The sequence below is a fragment of the Liolophura sinensis genome, chromosome 1, assembly GCF_032854445.1.
Source record: "Liolophura sinensis isolate JHLJ2023 chromosome 1, CUHK_Ljap_v2, whole genome shotgun sequence".
In the NCBI taxonomy this organism is placed as follows: Eukaryota; Metazoa; Mollusca; class Polyplacophora; order Chitonida; family Chitonidae; genus Liolophura; species Liolophura sinensis.
Window position 1 is genome coordinate 580,160 of NC_088295.1, and position 18,008 is coordinate 598,167.

Sequence of the window (18,008 nt, forward strand, 5' to 3'; positions counted from 1 at the left end):
TCATTCTTAGAATCTTCCATGTAAGATATGACGTGAAAGTTCATACTGCTATAATCTAGCTCTGTCGATACGGTTTCCTTCCTGTTGCTTCTCTGTCTCAATGTAATCTGCTGCTGGGCAGAGTTTGTATTTAGGCAAATCCTGTCCAGAAGTATTTGATATACTCAAAGCAGTATATATATATAGCTGATAAAACATGCATACATTTGCATACATTACTGTTACACGAATCCTCTAATCAGATCCAGTTTGCTGTAGCAATAAAAACAGATTAACAGAACACCAGTAGAGCCACAAATAAGTGTGCAAATGATCTAACATAATACATACACGTATCACACAGGTACCTGTCAGGTGAAACCAACCAATGTTACATAAGCATACAGCCAGTTATTGAACAGTCCTGTATGGAGAGAAAATCACTAACATCTTGAAAACCATGTCGTCAATACAAAACAGAAATTGCGTAGCTGGACTGAGGTCAATTGTCTGGACATTTACATACCAAATCTTTGCATATGTGAAAGCTAAAAGCTGAGTTTAATGGAGCTTTAATTGTGAACCTGAGTAGCTTGTGTTATATGTATAGTACAGAAGTGTGAATAGATGACTGGTGTGATGGTACCACTACAGAGTAACACATCTAGAGAACACTCATCTGTGAGTGCATCTAACATGGCATTCTGACCACATGAAATCAAACAAATACCTTGTGTGTTGTCTCACATATTTATATTTTCAAAAGCTGGTAAAATACTTTCTTCTTCAAGAGTAGCAAAATAATGCAAGTAATTCTTAATAAATATAATTAAGCAAACTGAATGAAATGTTTGAAATGTCTCCATAAAAATTTCCCTCAAAAAGCAAGCTTATACATGTCACTGGTACAAAAAATCACCAGATGAAAACAGTTTTTTTTCAGTTTAAAGGCATACATATAGAATGAAAACACCAATCAAATACATACATATATCTCGTGTTCAAAATGTTGCGTTTTTCCAAATTGACACGAAAATGTGGGTACCACGAAAACGTGTGCCTGGACGGTATAGAATGATATAATTTAGTAATCTAGTACATGTAGGCCTATTTGTGAACCTTTTCAAATTATGCAGGAGCTACATATACATGCGAAAAGGATGGTGCTTTCTCTCCTCTCACCAGTCAATGTCAAAGGCCTAACGTGTTTGAATGTCTGGCTACGTAAGACCAGATCAGGCAATGCGATACACTTGAACTGCTCAAGTGTGACATTCGCGATCAAACTAAACAAAGCTATGTACGCAACGAATATGAAATAAAAGGAAATAAATCTAAATAATACGTAACTCACCCAATGTGTTTTTTACGCAGTGTTAGTGTTTCTGTTTTGGATAACTTCTCCATGATCACGAATTGTTTTGGAACTTCGGCTTCACTGGACGCCTTACAAAGCAGTCGCTAAGCCGCCAAGGTCCACAACGATTGTCCTCAACCTATAGCCTCATATATTCGCCAAATCTAACGTGGGCTGGATTAATCTGACAGATGTCAGTTAGCCAGTTGTAGATCGTCTGTGACTGCGAATAAAATGAGGTCGGTGTGCTCCAAAATCCAGCTTTCACCCTGGTGCATCATTCAAGCGAAACACCTTACAGCTGTGACTGTGTACGGCCTTCGCTGTGTCACGTGACGACGGATTGAGTTTTTAACACTTCCGGGTCAGAGTGTAGTTGTCAGAGTGGGCGTGGCATCTGTCGGAGGGAAGTTGAGATGATATGCCTATATTCCCTACCGTGATCAAAGAAATACGTGGCGATAGCGCATAGATCTAAGTTATGCAATATTGTTTGGCTGCGACTTAGTTCAGCTTGCCATGAATATTGGCTCTTCACTGTTTCTAAGTGGGTAACATCTGGCAGAACCGCACGACATGGATAATCGGAAAACACAAAGTGCGGTGATTGTAGCTGGGGATAGGGTGGGGGGGGGGGGGGGGGGTGATGACAGGTCCATGCATATCGGTTCGTAGTTAAGCTGTCTTTTTTACTTATACATGTATCTTTAACCCGCAGCGCTTTGGGACCATATAGGGTATTAATACCATGCATGTTAGGCTTCATACATATTCTAAGCTCATCTGTCCCAAACCTCTGCGCTCCCAAATTCCAGCGGTCCCAAACCCCAGCATACATGGGTATGTGCTCTGATTGCTATATATTATATATCATAATAGATCAAGAAAAGTTCCTACACCGCTGCTGGCAACATTTGCATGGGATCTCTACAGATTTCAAATGAAATCTCTGAAAGATACAAAATTTAGGCTTATTGCATGGCGTGTACTAATCCCAAAAGCAGTTTCAATCGCGTCGATCACGTAAGTGTCTTCATTTGTTAGTAGATCGTGTCTAATGACGACCTGGATTTCGAGCTGCAGGTCACAGACCTACAGTGTTTATCTAAAAGACAGACTTTACCCACGGTTGTTATGACAGTATTTAAACGGGTGTTTCAGTTCAACATCAGAAACATCGCCTATGTTTGCGATTGACGTCATATTAGATACACGTGTATTTAACTATTCTGCTAAACGTGGATAGTAGGAGAGAGAGGACATTCAATACAAGCCTGGTTGAATACAGCTGACCAGACAGGCAGCACAGTGATGACTAACTGTGCATGTGGGCTTATGGATATAGGGGGCCTAATGTAGATTGCAGTGTATGTCCACACGGTGGCTATACATTGTTCAGTGTCGGGCGGTTTGTAGAAAATAACTGTGATTATCCCATTCCCTTTGCGAGTAAGGAGAATGTCTGAGAAAGGTATTTCATCGTGACTAGTTTCTACCGTGAACTTGATATTTGGGTGCAAATTGTCTAAGGCAGTAAAAAGATCCATTATATTACCTTTCTGCTGATAAAAATGATAAAACAATCATCTAAAAACCTTTTGAATGACTCTTTGACGAATTTCGATATATTACGTCCGTAGTTACTTTCCGTTTCACTATAGAGCTTTTGCTGTAAGTATCCTAATAATAAAGTAGAGTAGGTTGGTGCAAAGTTTGTACCCATCACTGGGCCTAAAATTTGGCGATAATTTTTACTTCCAAATTCAAATGCGTTATTTTCTAAAATGACTCGTATATCGGACAGTAAAATTCCTTCGAAAAACGGTCGTTTATATGGCCCGGATGTTTATCGAGCCAATATACAATGGCTGTAATCTCAAGTTGATGAGAGATATTGCTGTAAAGATTGGTTGCATCTAAGGTACAAAATATTTCATCATCGTTTATGGAATTAGGGATGAAGGTTAGGAAATCTCGATCATCCCGCATATGATGATGGGACATAGTGAACATATGGTTTTAACAGGATATCAACGAGCTGACTTAGGTGATGATCCCATATGTCTTAACCTGTTATAATTGTAACAAATTCTACACAGGCAAAACCGGTGATTCATTAAGGATTCGATGTAGGATACATAGACAACAAATTAACACTCCAAGTTTAACACACCTGTAGCCAAACATATCGCATCATGTACCCGAAACCTACACAAGTTCCACATAATGCCCTTCTTTAAATCATCGGCTCAAACCAGAGGAACCAACGAACAGTACTTCATTCGTAAATTTAAATCTGAACAAAGTAAACATCGGGAGATTATTTCTCCGAATGGATAATCCCCTGGGCAAATTCGAACTTTATTATATTATATTTAATTTGTAACTAGGACTAACCACCATGGCTTAATGTACCTGAATGTATATATAGCTGTCACAAGATATGCAGAAATAAAAAAAGCTCTGAAGAACCGTGATGATACGGTGAAACTAGCAAGCTAAATCAACAAGTTGAGCTTGTCATGTTTCTTCTATAGTATATAATTTTACCACAATTGAGTCCAACAATGAATGCAATTGATATGGAAATGTATACATATTGCAGGTGAAAAAAACCACAACAGGCTTGTAAAGAATCCAGTTTCATGATGTGCACAAATATAGAATCCGAGACGGATCAGTATGCCGATCTGGGAAAGTAATGTCAAAAGTAAAACAAAAGACCTTCGTGTAGTTTTACCAGACACATATTTGTATAAAATACTTGTCATGTACCTGTAATTTTTCTTATTTTTTTTTCTTATGTTTCTTAGTCTCCGAATTAATGTACAGGGTATATCGAGCAGTTCCTCAAGCTAATTGTTACGTCTTCTACATGCTATGGTCAAAATACAGGTTGTATATGGCTGAAGTTTAGAATGATTAGAACTTTCCATCCATGCACACTTAGGAAATGTGTATAAGTGAGATTGCATACCTTGCATAATGTATTCATATTTTAATTTGCTTTGCTGTATTTTGTCGTCTGAACATCGGAACTCATAAAATACAATGGCAATCACTTTTGATCGCCTGGTTTAAATTGCGGTGAATTTCTTTCTGTTGTCTTGTACATAAATATTTCCGTTCATGTTACTGGAAGGTATTTATACTTAATTTCTATTTCAATGATTTAAAAAAAAAGTAAATAAAATACGTCCCGGCCATTCTACCTATGCAGTAATATGACTCACGGTGCATTCTGCACCTTTAAATAAATGAATCATCAGTCATTGCATGTGTATTCATGGAAGAATATATACCTTAGCCCGGGGCTAACAAAAGGTGTGGAATTTATTCGGCAAAGAGTGGCGGCATGTCCTTGTTTTCGATGTTTTAATGAGAATTAGGTAGTTTTCTCTTGTTAAGAGCCCCTTCGTTGTCGAAATGATGGGTTGTCTGATGAGACCATTTTGAAAGCTACATGCACGCGAATTAAGTTCAGAATGATCAAGATGTTTACTCTATAAGCGGTGACATGGATTGTCAAATCTCACCTCTCGATGAAGCGTACATTCGTTTTTTGTTTTATAAGTTTATTAACGATTTTTAGTGTTTGAATATGATGGATTACATCATGGAACTAATTTGAAACTCTCTTTATATAGTTGACTACAAGCAACATTTTATGCCTTAGAAGAGTACGTGTCAAGTTCAAATAATATGAAATAAAAAAACTGTAGGAAATATACAAAGTATATATACATGATAAACGTCGAAACAATGAAGACATAGAATGGAGAACATCTGAATATGCCGCAAACAGATATCTCCAAAGAATAAACCGTTGTCAATTTATAGATCGATGTCTCTTTGCTCACAAAGACAAATTAAAACATAGTTTAAAACAACACGGAAACAATATTTATGACCACTCTTCTTATCCAATTCGAAAGTTCGCGCATGACAAAGCCAACAGTTCCAAGCGATCGTTACGGTAACAAGTCTGCGATGGTGCTAACTACATCAGGTATACTACTACTGCTAAGTCCAAGTCACTGTTATGATGATTGTAAGGTCGTGGAATAAGCCAGTCCATGGCTTCAGATCGCGCAATGAATTGTGGGATGGCCTCATCAAAATTCAACATTGACAAACCATCGTCGTCCATGCATGTTGCTGACATTGTAAACTCGTCCGACCACTTTGGCAGTTCAGTAGGTATTTTGCATATAGAGAGTATCTAATGTCATTTTAGCTGTAGATAATGCTGTTCTCGGTTGTTATAATTAGGGCCACCCAAGCAGAATTCTATATGGAAAAGAGGCTTTAAAATCGTCAAGAAGATCCCAAATATACTTTAGAAATCAGGATACTAGGTCTACACCTTGGATATAATATGTGTATTACTAAAAGATAAACCAACTGATTTGATACTGAAATATGCATCATTTGTGTCGCACCGTAATGACGGTTTTCGTTACAGTTATCAAGCTTGCTGCACAGGGGAGATAACTGGACTCGACCACACTGCCTGCAATCTCTTTTGCATGGGCCGTTATGGGAAGAAGATATGAAGTTTCATGGATCAAGCTTTTTGCTAAATCCCTTCCCTCCACCCTCTTGGGCATAAGTACATAGTCGAGAAACATTTTAGGTGTACAGACTTCGTTTTCGCAAGCTAGCATCATGCCACAGATGCAACCAAGACTATTCTCGCATAATTGCAACTTGGTAAGTCACAGTTAACCAGACAAGAATGCTTGAACTCCACAACCCCAGATATGTAGTGCTATCTATTTATTTATTTGATTTACACGGAAATCTGGTATTACATCTGAGCCATTCAGATTCAAATCATCTACACGTGAGTCTACTAAGCTTGTACATGTCTGTACCTGGGTGACTAATTTTGGTTCATCGTTACGCAGTTTTGGTCAGACCAGTAAGCTTCGGCAGAGCAATTTACATAAGTTTTCCCCCGCAAAACTTGTAAAAATCAGTAGCTGGTGGAACTGACGGTCATATGCTAATGCGTTACCGAAAGGCGACATTTAACAAATTAAATGATATGTTGGCGCGTGGTCGATCTTTTTAATTTTAGACACAAAAAGTGAAACATTTCACTTCAAAATATAACGGTTTTCCCATCTTTGATTCCAAAGGGCGATAGATCAACAACTCAACATCTAAAATTAAAATGTTACGTTGTGAGTGTATTAAAAGTACAAAACCAGGCGTTTTATATTGTTAAATTGGGGTGGTTCCTCTAAGGAAAATAGAGGGTGACTGAGCAACAAAAATGTTGTCGAGCCGTCGTGCAGCTCGATGGTGCGACGGAGCGATCTGGCTTCCATAACATAGAGCCCGCTCGCAACGGGGTTTGATAAAAAAAAGTTTCTGGTGTCAACGACGGTCACCCTGTGCACTCCAAGACAAGAACTAGCTTTATGGCCGACTTATGGACATAAGATGAAATGTGTTAAAGTTAACATACATGTATGGAAGCCGTTTGAGGCCACTCGCATTTTCTTACTTTCGACCTTATAAATAAAAGGACGAAAACATGAAAGGGCGAAGATCGAAAGTGCGAAAGCACGAAAACACGAAAGGGCGAAGCGTTTTCGGGTTTTTGCTGCGCATGTTCGGGTATTCGACCTTTCCCTTGTCGAAAATGTTAAGTTAACTTTACTTTTTCACCCATTTTGAAAAGGTCGAAAAAGCGAACCGAAGTTAACTTCGGTCATTTGCCTTCCGGTCTGCTGTTTAGACTTCCCGTCTCAGTGTGTTGTCAGCGTGCTGCATGACACTACCACTAACCTTTAGCGCGCCGCTACAAAATCAAGATTGTCGAACTAAGTACAAAAACGAAGTACAAAAACGAACGAGGATCAACTCTTCACAAATTATACATTGAATGGCTTTTATAAACAAAAAGGTGTATGTCACTGTTTTCCCGTTAGACTATAATTCCTTGCTTGAGAAATAAAATTGGCCAACCTCTTAGGACATTGAAATAAAGACAGCAGGGTGGCATGCGACACAGTCCGTTTTACTCTTCACCCATGTAGTATTGTCCTGATGCAACACAAATATGTGTGGTGTTTATTTATTTATTCGATTGGTGTTTTACACCGTATTCAGGAATATTTCACTTCTACCAGGACGGCTAACATTAAGGTGAGGGGAAACTGGGCAGATCCCGGAGAAAATCCACGACCATCCGCAAGTTGCTAACAGACCTTCCCACGTACGGCTGGAGAGGAAACCAGCATGACTTGAACTCACAGCGACCGCATTGATGGGAGGCTCCCGGGTCATTGCACCGCGCTGGTGTGCTAATCCTCTCGGCCACTGAGGTCCACCGCGTGAAGTTCAAAGCTTTTTTATTTTAATACCGTACAACTGGCCAACCCACAGCAGTGAGTTAACCGCGCCTACACGACAGGGAGGATTACTTTGTGCTCCGTGTGACACCAAATGTGCCACAGTGTTAGGCATATTCAGATTGGCAGACCTGCAAGGTAGCATTTTTCCCTCGTTTTGCCCCATAGTCCATCACTGCCACACAACACAGAGGCGTGTTCCTTTAGGGGTTTTACTTATATCAATTGTAAGCTTAAGTTTGAAATTTTTCTCATACTAACAATTACGTATCGTTCACAACATAATATATAGGTTTGCAGGCTGTGTAGTCATTTATCTATGTTTATTTCACGAACCTCTCCCAATTTTTGTTGTGTGGGAATGCGTTTCATTTTATTTTCGTTCTGTTTTACTTTTAATGGTGGCGAGTTATGCATTTCCTGTGAAGTTGTAGTTAAAATTTGCTTTATCCACATGTAGAGAAGATATTTTATTGAGTGAGTGAGTGAGTGCTTGGGGTTTTAACGTCGTAATTAGAAAATTTTTAGTCAGATGACGACGAAGGAATCCTTGGAGTGCATGTAATGTGCCCTCCCAGTTGCAGGACGAATTTTCACCGCTCTTTTATCCAGTGCTGCTTCACTGAGACACCTTACCGAAGGCATGTAAGGTGTCCCGCCATTATACTGATACGGGTCAACCAGTCGTTGCACTATCCCCTCCATGCTGAACGCCAAGCGAGGAAATTACAACTTCCTCTTTTAAGGTCTTAGGTGTGATTCGATCCAGGATTCACCCTGGATCCACCGCTCCCGAAGCGCACGCTCTACTAACTGTGCTAGCGCTGCCGGTTATTTTTATTGAACAAAGCATCTCTGAAAGACGCTTAATCTTTGTTCTTTATAATCCTTCCAGGACTATACCAGGTTAAACAAAACCTGGCAACCCTGAATATATGAGGTTTAGTAACCCTGTGTATCTAACTTTAAAGTAAGTAGATGCTCTCAGTCTCTCTCTCCATTTTACTTCTCAAGTAACGAACCATATGCGTATTTAGATTTAATCCAACACTCGTGCTTTTGCGTCTTTGGTGGCACGCTCAGGGCTAGTGGGCGCGCTCAGGGCTAGTAATAGCTTGATTCAGCACACTCACAACCCACTCAGACCGAAAGTCAAAACATCAGAAGTTAACTTCGGTCTTCCGCATTTTCGACCTTTTCAAAAGGACGAAAGAGCGAAGTTAACTTCACATTTTCGACTTTAGAAAAGTTATGCTGATTGCGATACACTGTAGTCGCGCTGGCTGTGGTATAGTGTAGTCATGCTGGCTGTAGTATACCGTAGTTATGCAGATTGTGATACACCATAGTCACGCTGGCTGTGGTATACTGTGGTCATGCTGGCTGTAATGTACTGCAGTTGTGCTGATTGCGATACACTGTAGTTATGCTGGCTGTGGTATACTGTAGTTATGCAGATTATGATAAACTGTAGTTACAATGGCTGTTGTATACCGTAGTTATGCAGATTGTGATACACTGTAGTCACGCTAGCTGTGGTATACTGTAGTCATGCTGATTGCGATACACTATAGTCACCCTGGCTGTAGTCATGCTGGCTGTACTATACTGTAGTACAGAGTAGTTAAACTAGCTGTAGTTACGCTGACCGTGATGTACTGTAGCTTTGCTGGCTGTGGTGTACTGTAGCTACACTGGTTGTAATATACTGTAGAACACCACAACCAGCGTAACTGTTACTCCAATTGCTGGCTGTGATATATACTGTAGGTACACCGGCTGTGGTAGGCCTATGTCGTAGATTCGCTGGCCGTGATACGATGTAGTTACGTTGGTTGTGGTGTTCTGTGGTTACGCTGACTGTGGTTGGCCTATACTGTAGTTACGCTGGCTGTGATACAGTGTAGTAACACTGGCTGTGATATCCTGTAGTTACGCTAGCTATGATACAGTGTAGTTATGGTGGCCGTGATATACTGTACATACGCTGGCTGTGGTTAGCCTATATTGTAGTTACACTGGCTGTGATATACTGTAGTTACACCGGCTGTGGTCAGGCTATATTGTAGCTACACTGGCTGTCACATAGTGTAGATACGCTGGTTGTGGTTAGCCTATATTGTAGCTACACTGGGTATGATATACAGTAGGTACGCTGCATACTTCAAAACTCAAAAACTGTTTGACGTTCCGCCGAAAGGACGCTTCGTCCTGGCTAATTGAAATGTTCAATTGTTTGACGCACAAATTTCTCAACTGCACGATTTTTGGATAATTGGAATAATAGTCAACAGCTAAGAAAAGATCTGAAGCATTAAAATGAAATACATCGCATCATAATTTCAAACGAGGAATGTGTAACTTTTTTTGATATGTTTCGTGGACACGTTTCAATATGTCTGAATGCCATGATTCAGGGATTAACAATATGCGGTCTTTCAGAATTCAATCATCTTCTCTACACTGCTCCGTCATTGTACTTCAGCATTTCTGAACACACACTGGACAAGTTGATTATTTTATAATCAGCGATGGCTCTTTTAAAATCACGTAGCATCTTTGGGTGAGAACTCTACGATGTGAAGGTGATACTCTGGTTCTGAATGTATAGGTTGATAAACCTGAATAGGAGGTCGTAACAAGAGAGATCAGGTGCTATCTTTGAAGAGTTGCTTCCCTTCAATCCATTCAAGCACAAAATTATAACGCCCTAAGGATAATAGAAGAAGCATTTTATTGGCTTAGTGCTGTTCGGGTGAAAATGTTCTCCAGTAAACACTATGGAACGCCGTCTGTTTGGACATGGAATATTGGCCTGGATTCAAATAAAATAATTCTGAAATACCTGATGTTGAAACCTGGAAATTTGTGGCATACAATCGCCTCCTGTCAGCAGCTAGTCTTTACTTTTCTGTCCTTTGGTTGCCCTGTCTTGGCATGAAGACATCACGTATCAGTGTGTCTACACACAGACTCAAACCACGATTTTTTTTTTGTTGTTGTTTACTGGAGAATTAACGAATGGAATACAGCCGTTAAATCTCGTACCATTCTAGAATTTCTCGAGAACAACAATGGATAACCATTGTTGTCCAACGTCAAAGTACGTGGGGAATTATTAATATATTTACTTGGTATGTAGCAATATTATGACATAAAACCTCGAAAAGAAACAACACTATGCTCAGCTGATAGCTGATAGTTAGAAACATCAATATCTGGACGGAATATTACGTTCGAAAACTTTATGTTCGAATTTAACAATTAGATCTGTTGGGACTTACATTTGCTTATGCCATACGCCGAGTGAACTATAACACAGAATTATAAATCTCATCCATAAAATGTCATTTAAAATGGCATAAATGGTTTTCCAGGAACAGGTTTTCTGGCGTTCTGTTGTGCTTGTGTGTGCGACTCGGCTTTGGATCGAGGGTAGGGCCGCCTTAGTCCGTCTGGGCACAGTGTTACGCCGAACCCTGGTCGATCAGGTAGCTCAATGATCCCGCCCTTAGGGAGCGGCTCGTCTGGGAACAGTCCGCCAAAATAAGGAACTATCTGGTCAGCGTTTGGGCTCAGGTTGATGTACTCGGCTACTGGACAATTAGGGAAGGCGTACTGTAGATGATAGGAGTACACGCTGGAGCCGTGAGGAATTACGAGTGTGTCATGCGCAGACGCCATAGCCACCACTCTCCTCGCTTCAGTAATTCCGCCCAGCCAGGTGATGTCCGGTTGCAGAATGTCAGCGCATCTTAAGGCGATGAGTTGCCGGAAGCCATATCGAGTGTACTCGTGCTCTCCTGTAGTCAGTAACACACTGGAGCCAGCCAGACTTCGTTTGACTTCGGCATAACCCTCGTAATCATCAGGGGGGAGAAATTCTTCTATCCATTTTATGCCGTACTTTTCCAATTCTTTGGCCAAACGGATAGAATAGGGAACAGTTAACGCCATGTAGCAGTCTAGACTCAAAGGGAATTCCGATCCAACTTTTTCACGCCAGGTTTTGAAAAATTCTACATTCTTACGAAATCCTTCGTCTCCTGCAGACGGTCCATAAGGGCAAGGGATTTTGGCGCCAACAAAGCCTAAACGTTGAGCAATATCTGGCCTGGCAGTGGTGGAGTACACTGGCAGAAAATCCCTGGCTTTCCCTCCAAGAAGGGCATACACAGGTTCTTGTCTGAGTTTTCCCAGCAAGTCCCAGAGGGCCAAATCGACGGCGCTGATGGTTTGGATCGGTAGACCCTTCCGACCATAGTTCAGGGTGGCTCTAAACATCTTGTCCCATATCTTTTCTACGTTTCTGGGATCCTCCCCCTCTAGGAAGCGACTCAGGTGTTTCTCCACAATAAAACAGCCGGGCTCCCCTCCAATCGTCACCCCCACCCCAACAGTACCGTCTTCAGCCTCCACTTCTACAATAAGTGACCCCAGAGCATTGATGCCCCAGGATTTTCGGGTACTCTGGTAAGGTGGGTACATCGACATGGGGTTAGCAATGGGCGTCGGGTGACCGTTAATCCAGTGAGTATCCACGACATCATGGCAATCCGCCCCTTGATCAGGAGATCTGGACGATTTGCCGGCCTGGGTGAAGGCGCGGACATACTTAATACGAGGAAAGTTCTTACACCTGTCTTTACCCTCCATATTGAAGTTTACGGAAAAAGTAAAGACAACTGATATCAGTCACGCTGCTCTGTTTTATTTGGACTTTGATCGGTCGCTCTACTGCACGAGGTCAACGTGATACGGCCTGACAGACGTGAGCGCACATATGGCGACAGTTGCTTCTAAGGCAGGACTCATATCTCGGACGTATGTGTCTACACCTGAGTTTTTTTCACGTCATAGTGGCCTATATAAATGTGTCGCTTAATCTAAGTGGAACGTACAATTCGTGATCTATACAGGCCAGAATTCAAGCAGCCGTTACACGTGAATAGTGCCCGTGAACACATCTGTGTACCTAGAGATCACAGATCCATTTTAATTGGCATCGGGTTCGCAGCACAACGCAACTCTCCGAAGATGACCGAAACGATTCGCAAGACGATGAAGGCTCTGGTGAAGAGAGAAGAGAAAGAGTCGTACGTTCTTCAGGACATCCCAGTGCCGGAGCCGACAGGGGACGAGGTTCTACTGAAAGTGGAATCTGTGTCCATATGCGGCTCGGACATCAGCCTGTACAAGTGGACAGAGATGGCTAAAGTGATTGCTACCATTCCCTTTATCCCAGGTCACGAGTGCGCAGGTGTGGTGGTCAAGGCTGGGCCCCAATGTCCCCTACCCCTTGGAACTAGGGTCGGGGTGGAGAATCACTTCTACTGTGGGGACTGCTACCAGTGTACCCACAACCAGAAGGAGATCTGTCAAAATATGGGGCAGTACGGGCACGGCAGAAAGACATTTCACGGGGGGTGTTCCCAGTACAGTATTGTCTCCGCCAAATACTGCTACCCGCTCAAGACAAATATCAGTAGGTACATACCTCATGCCTTTCTCATGCAACCGACCCCTTAAACCCAAATACTGCTACCCGCCCAAGACAAATATCAGTAGGTACATACCTCATGCCTTTCCCATGCAACCGTCCCCTTAAACCCAAATACTGCTACCCGCCCAAGACAAATATCAGTAGGTACATACCTCATGCCTTACTAATGCAAGCGTTCCCTTAAACCCAAATACTGCTACCCGCTCAGAACAAATATCAGTAGGTACACACCTCATGCCTTTCCCATGCAACCGTCCCCTTAAACCCAAATACTGCTACCCGCCCAAGACAAATATCAGTAGGTACATACCTCATGCCTTACCAATGCAAGCGTTCCCTTAAACCCAAATACTGCTACCCGCTCAAGACAAATATCAGTAGGTACATACCTCATGCCTTACCAATGCAAGCGTTCCCTTAAACCCAAATACTGCTACCCGCCCAAGACAAATATCAGTAGGTACATACCTCATGCCTTACCAATGCAAGCGTTCCCTTAAACCCAAATACTGCTACCCGCTCAGAACAAATATCAGTAGGTACATACCTCATGCCTTTCCCATGCAACCGTCCCCTTAAACCCAAATACTGCTACTCACCCAGAACAAATATCATTAAGCGGACCTAAGTGACAAGGTCTTTCAGCAACCTGCGGATGGTCGTGGGTTTCCACAGGGCTTTGCCTGGTTTCCACCCACCCTAATGCTGGCCGCCGTCGCATAAATGAAATATTCTTGAGTATGGCGTAAGACACCAATCAAATAAATAAATAAATCAAATATCATTAAGTACATATCACATGCCTTCCCCATACAAACACCCCCTTCAAAACAAACGCTACCCGCTCAGCATAAGCACCAGAATGTACGTACAGCCATGATGTTCCCAATACAACCGTCCTCAGAAAAATCCAACCTCTACCCACTTACGGTAAACACCAGAATGTACATACGGGCATGATGTTCCCAATACAACTCCCGGGTTAAACGTAGCATCATTTGTGATCAGATATAGTCGTATGACTTAACTGTCCATAACGTACATGATATACACCCACATTAATAAAATAAGTGTATAACTCCATATCTTTGACTTTTCACAGATGTATATGACCTCTACATTTTCAGTACAGTTATGAAATGTTCAATCTGGTTTAAAGCTATGGTCTCTTTAATCCCAAATTCGCTTGCCTACAAGCTGGTGACAAATAATTATGTCAGATATGCAATCTAGACAGCGACATGTAACGCACATATGGTTGTCTCCCTTTAGCTGCAGAGGACGCGGTGTTACTGGAGCCCCTTGGGGTTGCCCATAATGCCATAGAACGCCTGGAGGTGGCGGGAGAAGATGTGCTTGTCATCGGATGTGGGCCTGTCGGGCTGCTGGCCATAGGGGTAGCCAAAGCCATAGGCGCTTCAAGGTATTTCTATGTAAACATTTGCAATTACCGCGCATGAAAAGTCGACTTACAACCTCTGACGTTTGAAAGCATAAGCGGGTCGTTGTCATATGAAATCAAAGCCATCAGGAATGTTTTGTATCAGTGATGAAGGAAATAATGGACAGAATAGGATTCATGGAATCTTTTGTCAACTGGCGACCATTGTCGTTTTCTACGTTTTCTGTGATCTATGAGTCGTAAGAGGGCGTTTTTACATGCGTAAATGAAGTTTGTTGGGTCAGACCCCTCATGAGTAGGCTACAGTTACTTAGTATCGGTTCAGGCCTAGGCTATGTAAGCCCAGCTATTATTCACGAACTATGCCCGACTCCGAGATAGTGGTCTTGATTGTGTTTGTCATTCTTACAGAATCACAGATGATGGCATGATTCTGTTGTCGTCCTTACAGGTTTACGGGTGTTAACATGACTCTGTTTGTCATTCTTACAGAGTCACCGGTGTTGACATGATTGAGTTTGTCATCCTTACAGAGTCACAGATGTTGACATGATTCTGTTTGTCATCCTTACAGAGTTACGGGTGTTGACATTGATGAAAGTCGCTTGGAATTGGCCAAAACGTTAGGCGCCGATCGGCTGATTAATTCACTGAAAGAAAATGTGAAGGAGGTAAGGTAAAAGTATGTCATGTCTACAGCTCATAAGAGACAAAGAGGTAAAGGTTTGATGCTATGTGCCTTCTCGCAGTCAGTAAAAAAGCAGAGATTATTTGACTGGTGTTTCACATTCGACGGCGGCCAGCATTATGGTGGGAGGAAACCTGCAGAGCCCGGGGGAAAGCCACGACCATCCGCAGTTTGCCGACAGACCTTCCCCCTTACGGCCGAAGAGGAAGCCGGCATGAGCTGAACTTGAAGTCAAAGAGGCTCTTGGTGAAAGGCTCTGGGGTCATTGCGCCATGACATGCGCCTTCTCTCAGTCCAGTAAAGAAACAAAGACGTAATGGTTTGACGCTACATACCGTCTCTGAGTTTGATAAAGGAACAAAGACATAATGGTCTGACGCTACGTGCCTTCTCTCAGTCTAAGAAAGAAACAAAGAGGGAAGGGTTTGACGCTACGTGCCGTCTCTGAGTTTGATAAAGAAACAAAGAGGGGGTGGTTTGACGCTACGTGCCTTCTCTCAGTCTAAGAAAGAAACAAAGAGGGAATGGTTTGACGCTACGTGCCGTCTCTCAGTCTAACAAAGAAACAAAGAGGGAAGGGTTTGACGCTACTTCCCTTTTATAAGCCTAGTAAAGAAGCGAAGCGGTAAGGGTCTGACGTTGCATGCCTCCTCTCAGTCTAGTAAAGAAATAAAGTGGGAGTGGTTTGACGCTACGTGCCTTCTGTCAGTTTACTAAAGACACACAGTGGTATTAGTTAGACGCTATGTGTCTTCTCTCAGTTCAGTAAAGGAAGAAAGTTGTATTGGTTTGACGTTGCATGTCTTCTCTCAGTTTACTATAGAAACAACGAAGGAATGGTTTGACGCTGTGCGCCTTCTCTACAGAGTGTAAAAGAGTCATTTCTGTAATGAAAATATGTATATATACATCAGTGATTAGGCCTAATCGCCACTGATTGATTGATTCATTCATTCATTCATTGAGTGACTGATTGATTGATTAATGGAGGAAACCGACTAAGTGGGAATGTACTGTCTTTTCCTTCAAGGCATGACTTGTCTCTACTCCACAGACAGTGCTGAAGCAAACCAATGGGGACGGAGTGGGCCGAATTGCCGAATGTAGTGGGGCGGCGGCCATGATCAGCTCTATGTTTACTTACCTCCGAAAGGGTGGTCAAGTGGTCATGGTGGGCCTGCCAAAGCAGCCCGTCCACGTAGAAGATCCTCTGCCAAACATAGGTAAGGGGATATCATGGTGGGCCTGCCTTAACAGCCCGTCCACGTAGAAGATCCTCTGCCAAACATAGGTAAGGGGATATCATGGTGGGCCTGCCTTAAAAGCCCGTCCACGTAGAAGATCCTCTGCCAAACATAGGTAAGGGGATATCATGGTGGGCCTGCCTTAACAGCCCGTCCACGTAGAAGATCCTCTGCCAAACATAGGTAAGGGGATATCATGGTGGGCCTGCCTTAACAGCCCGTCCACTTAGAAGATCCTCTGCCAAACATAGGTAAGGAGACATCACTGTGGGCCTGCCAAAACAGTCCGTCCACTTAGAAGATCCTCTGCCAAACATAGATAAGGTGACATCATTGTGGGCCTGCCAAAACAGGCTCACTGTGTACCACATTTACAACGGCTATAGGTTACACTTACTGTTAATATCTAGCGATTTAGCTTTTGATTTTATACAGTGACGAGTGTATCTCAAAAGCGCATCATGACGACGCCATTTCGCTTCTTCCAGTGTTCAAAGGTTTAACGCTGAAAACAGTTCACGGGCGGCAGATATTCCACACGTGGGAAGAGGCGGAAAGGCTAACATCTGAGAAAAAAGTGAAGACTGCGGCCGTCATCTCTCACCGGTTCCCCATGTCCAGGTTCGAGGAGGCATTTGACGCTCTGTTCAGCGGGAAGGCCTGTAAGATTGTGCTGGACCCGCACAGCTAGATCCGCATGTGTTCAGTTCGCATTTAGGCCTACTACAGCAATACATTACCAGAGGAATCAGTATACGCATATGCTTTTTCCACATCTCATATTGGCAGAAAAAAGCTAATATTTATTATTTTGACGTTATCTTGGCGATGAAGTGAAGAAATAAACGGAGGTTATTACGTATTGTTGTTGTCTTTGTTAGCCAAAGTCAAATAAGACATAACGACATGATCTATTCTGGGCATTACAACTGCCTTGTTAAAATTGAAGACTTGCCGTACGATCATCCACCACTTAGATTGGCTGTAGTTGTACTGGGTGGAGAGTTTAACCATAACCATCTTCGTGCTGTTCCATACGAGTTCACTCGTTCACCTTAACCACTTCTATTTAACACTACTGTGAGCTCAGAAAAAATGGCATGGGCATGCATGGTAAGCGTAACCTTAAAAATTACTGTCAATACAGATCATAAGAAAGGGAGTAGTGCTGTCGTATAGGGTGATTGATTTTCAATCTCTGGGACACGTCGGGTGAGGGTAGTACTCTATCGGCTGGTGCTTACCTTTCAATCGCAAAAACACAACAGGTGCAGGGGTTGAGATCTAGTGACGGGTGCTTGTCATTCAATCGCTAGGACACGTGGTACTGGTCAAGTGGCTGGTCCTTGTCTTTCATTCGCCAGGACACAACAGGTGCAGAGGCTATGGTCTAGTAGCTGGTGCTTGTCTTTCAATCGCTAGGACACACCAGGGGCAGGGGCTGTGGTCTAGTAGCTGGTGATTGTCTAT

The 18,008-nt window shown here is 42.5% G+C and overlaps 3 protein-coding genes across 3 annotated transcripts in view; 1 reads left to right on the forward strand and 2 right to left on the reverse strand.

Moving 5' to 3' along the window:
* LOC135466347 (5-phosphohydroxy-L-lysine phospho-lyase-like) overlaps positions 1 to 1,642 on the reverse strand; it is a 50,277-nt gene extending 48,635 nt beyond the window's left edge. Inside the window, exon 1 of the mRNA XM_064743786.1 lies at positions 1,334 to 1,642. Coding sequence (XP_064599856.1) covers positions 1,334 to 1,386 — 53 coding nt within the window. The 5' untranslated portion in view covers positions 1,387 to 1,642. The remainder of the gene's footprint in view (positions 1 to 1,333) is intronic.
* Positions 1,643 to 10,428: 8,786 nt separating this feature from the next.
* Positions 10,429 to 12,357, reverse strand: LOC135461367 (L-rhamnonate dehydratase-like). Its single transcript, XM_064738412.1, has one exon. It carries the CDS (start codon positions 12,355 to 12,357, stop codon positions 11,053 to 11,055), a length of 1,305 nt encoding a protein of 434 aa, XP_064594482.1. The 3' UTR covers positions 10,429 to 11,052.
* A 304-nt stretch (positions 12,358 to 12,661) lies between these two features.
* LOC135461706 (L-threonine 3-dehydrogenase-like) lies at positions 12,662 to 17,273 on the forward strand. Its single transcript, XM_064738907.1, has 5 exons — positions 12,662 to 13,186; positions 14,477 to 14,627; positions 15,181 to 15,277; positions 16,349 to 16,517; positions 17,027 to 17,273. Exons 1-5 carry the CDS (start codon positions 12,739 to 12,741, stop codon positions 17,227 to 17,229), a joined length of 1,068 nt encoding a protein of 355 aa, XP_064594977.1. The 5' UTR covers positions 12,662 to 12,738; the 3' UTR covers positions 17,230 to 17,273.
* Positions 17,274 to 18,008: the final 735 nt, after the last annotated feature.

Excerpts from the sequence above, each read along its gene's own strand:
- LOC135461367 (XM_064738412.1), bottom strand. The coding sequence starts at position 12,357 with ATGGAGGGTAAAGACAGGTGTAAGAACTTTCCTCGTATTAAGTATGTC.
- LOC135461706 (XM_064738907.1), top strand. The coding sequence starts at position 12,739 with ATGACCGAAACGATTCGCAAGACGATGAAGGCTCTGGTGAAGAGAGAA. Across the intron at positions 13,187-14,476 it reads CCCGCTCAAGACAAATATCA|CTGCAGAGGACGCGGTGTTA; the intron begins GTAGGTACATAC and ends GTCTCCCTTTAG. Across the intron at positions 16,518-17,026 it reads AGATCCTCTGCCAAACATAG|TGTTCAAAGGTTTAACGCTG; the intron begins GTAAGGGGATAT and ends CGCTTCTTCCAG.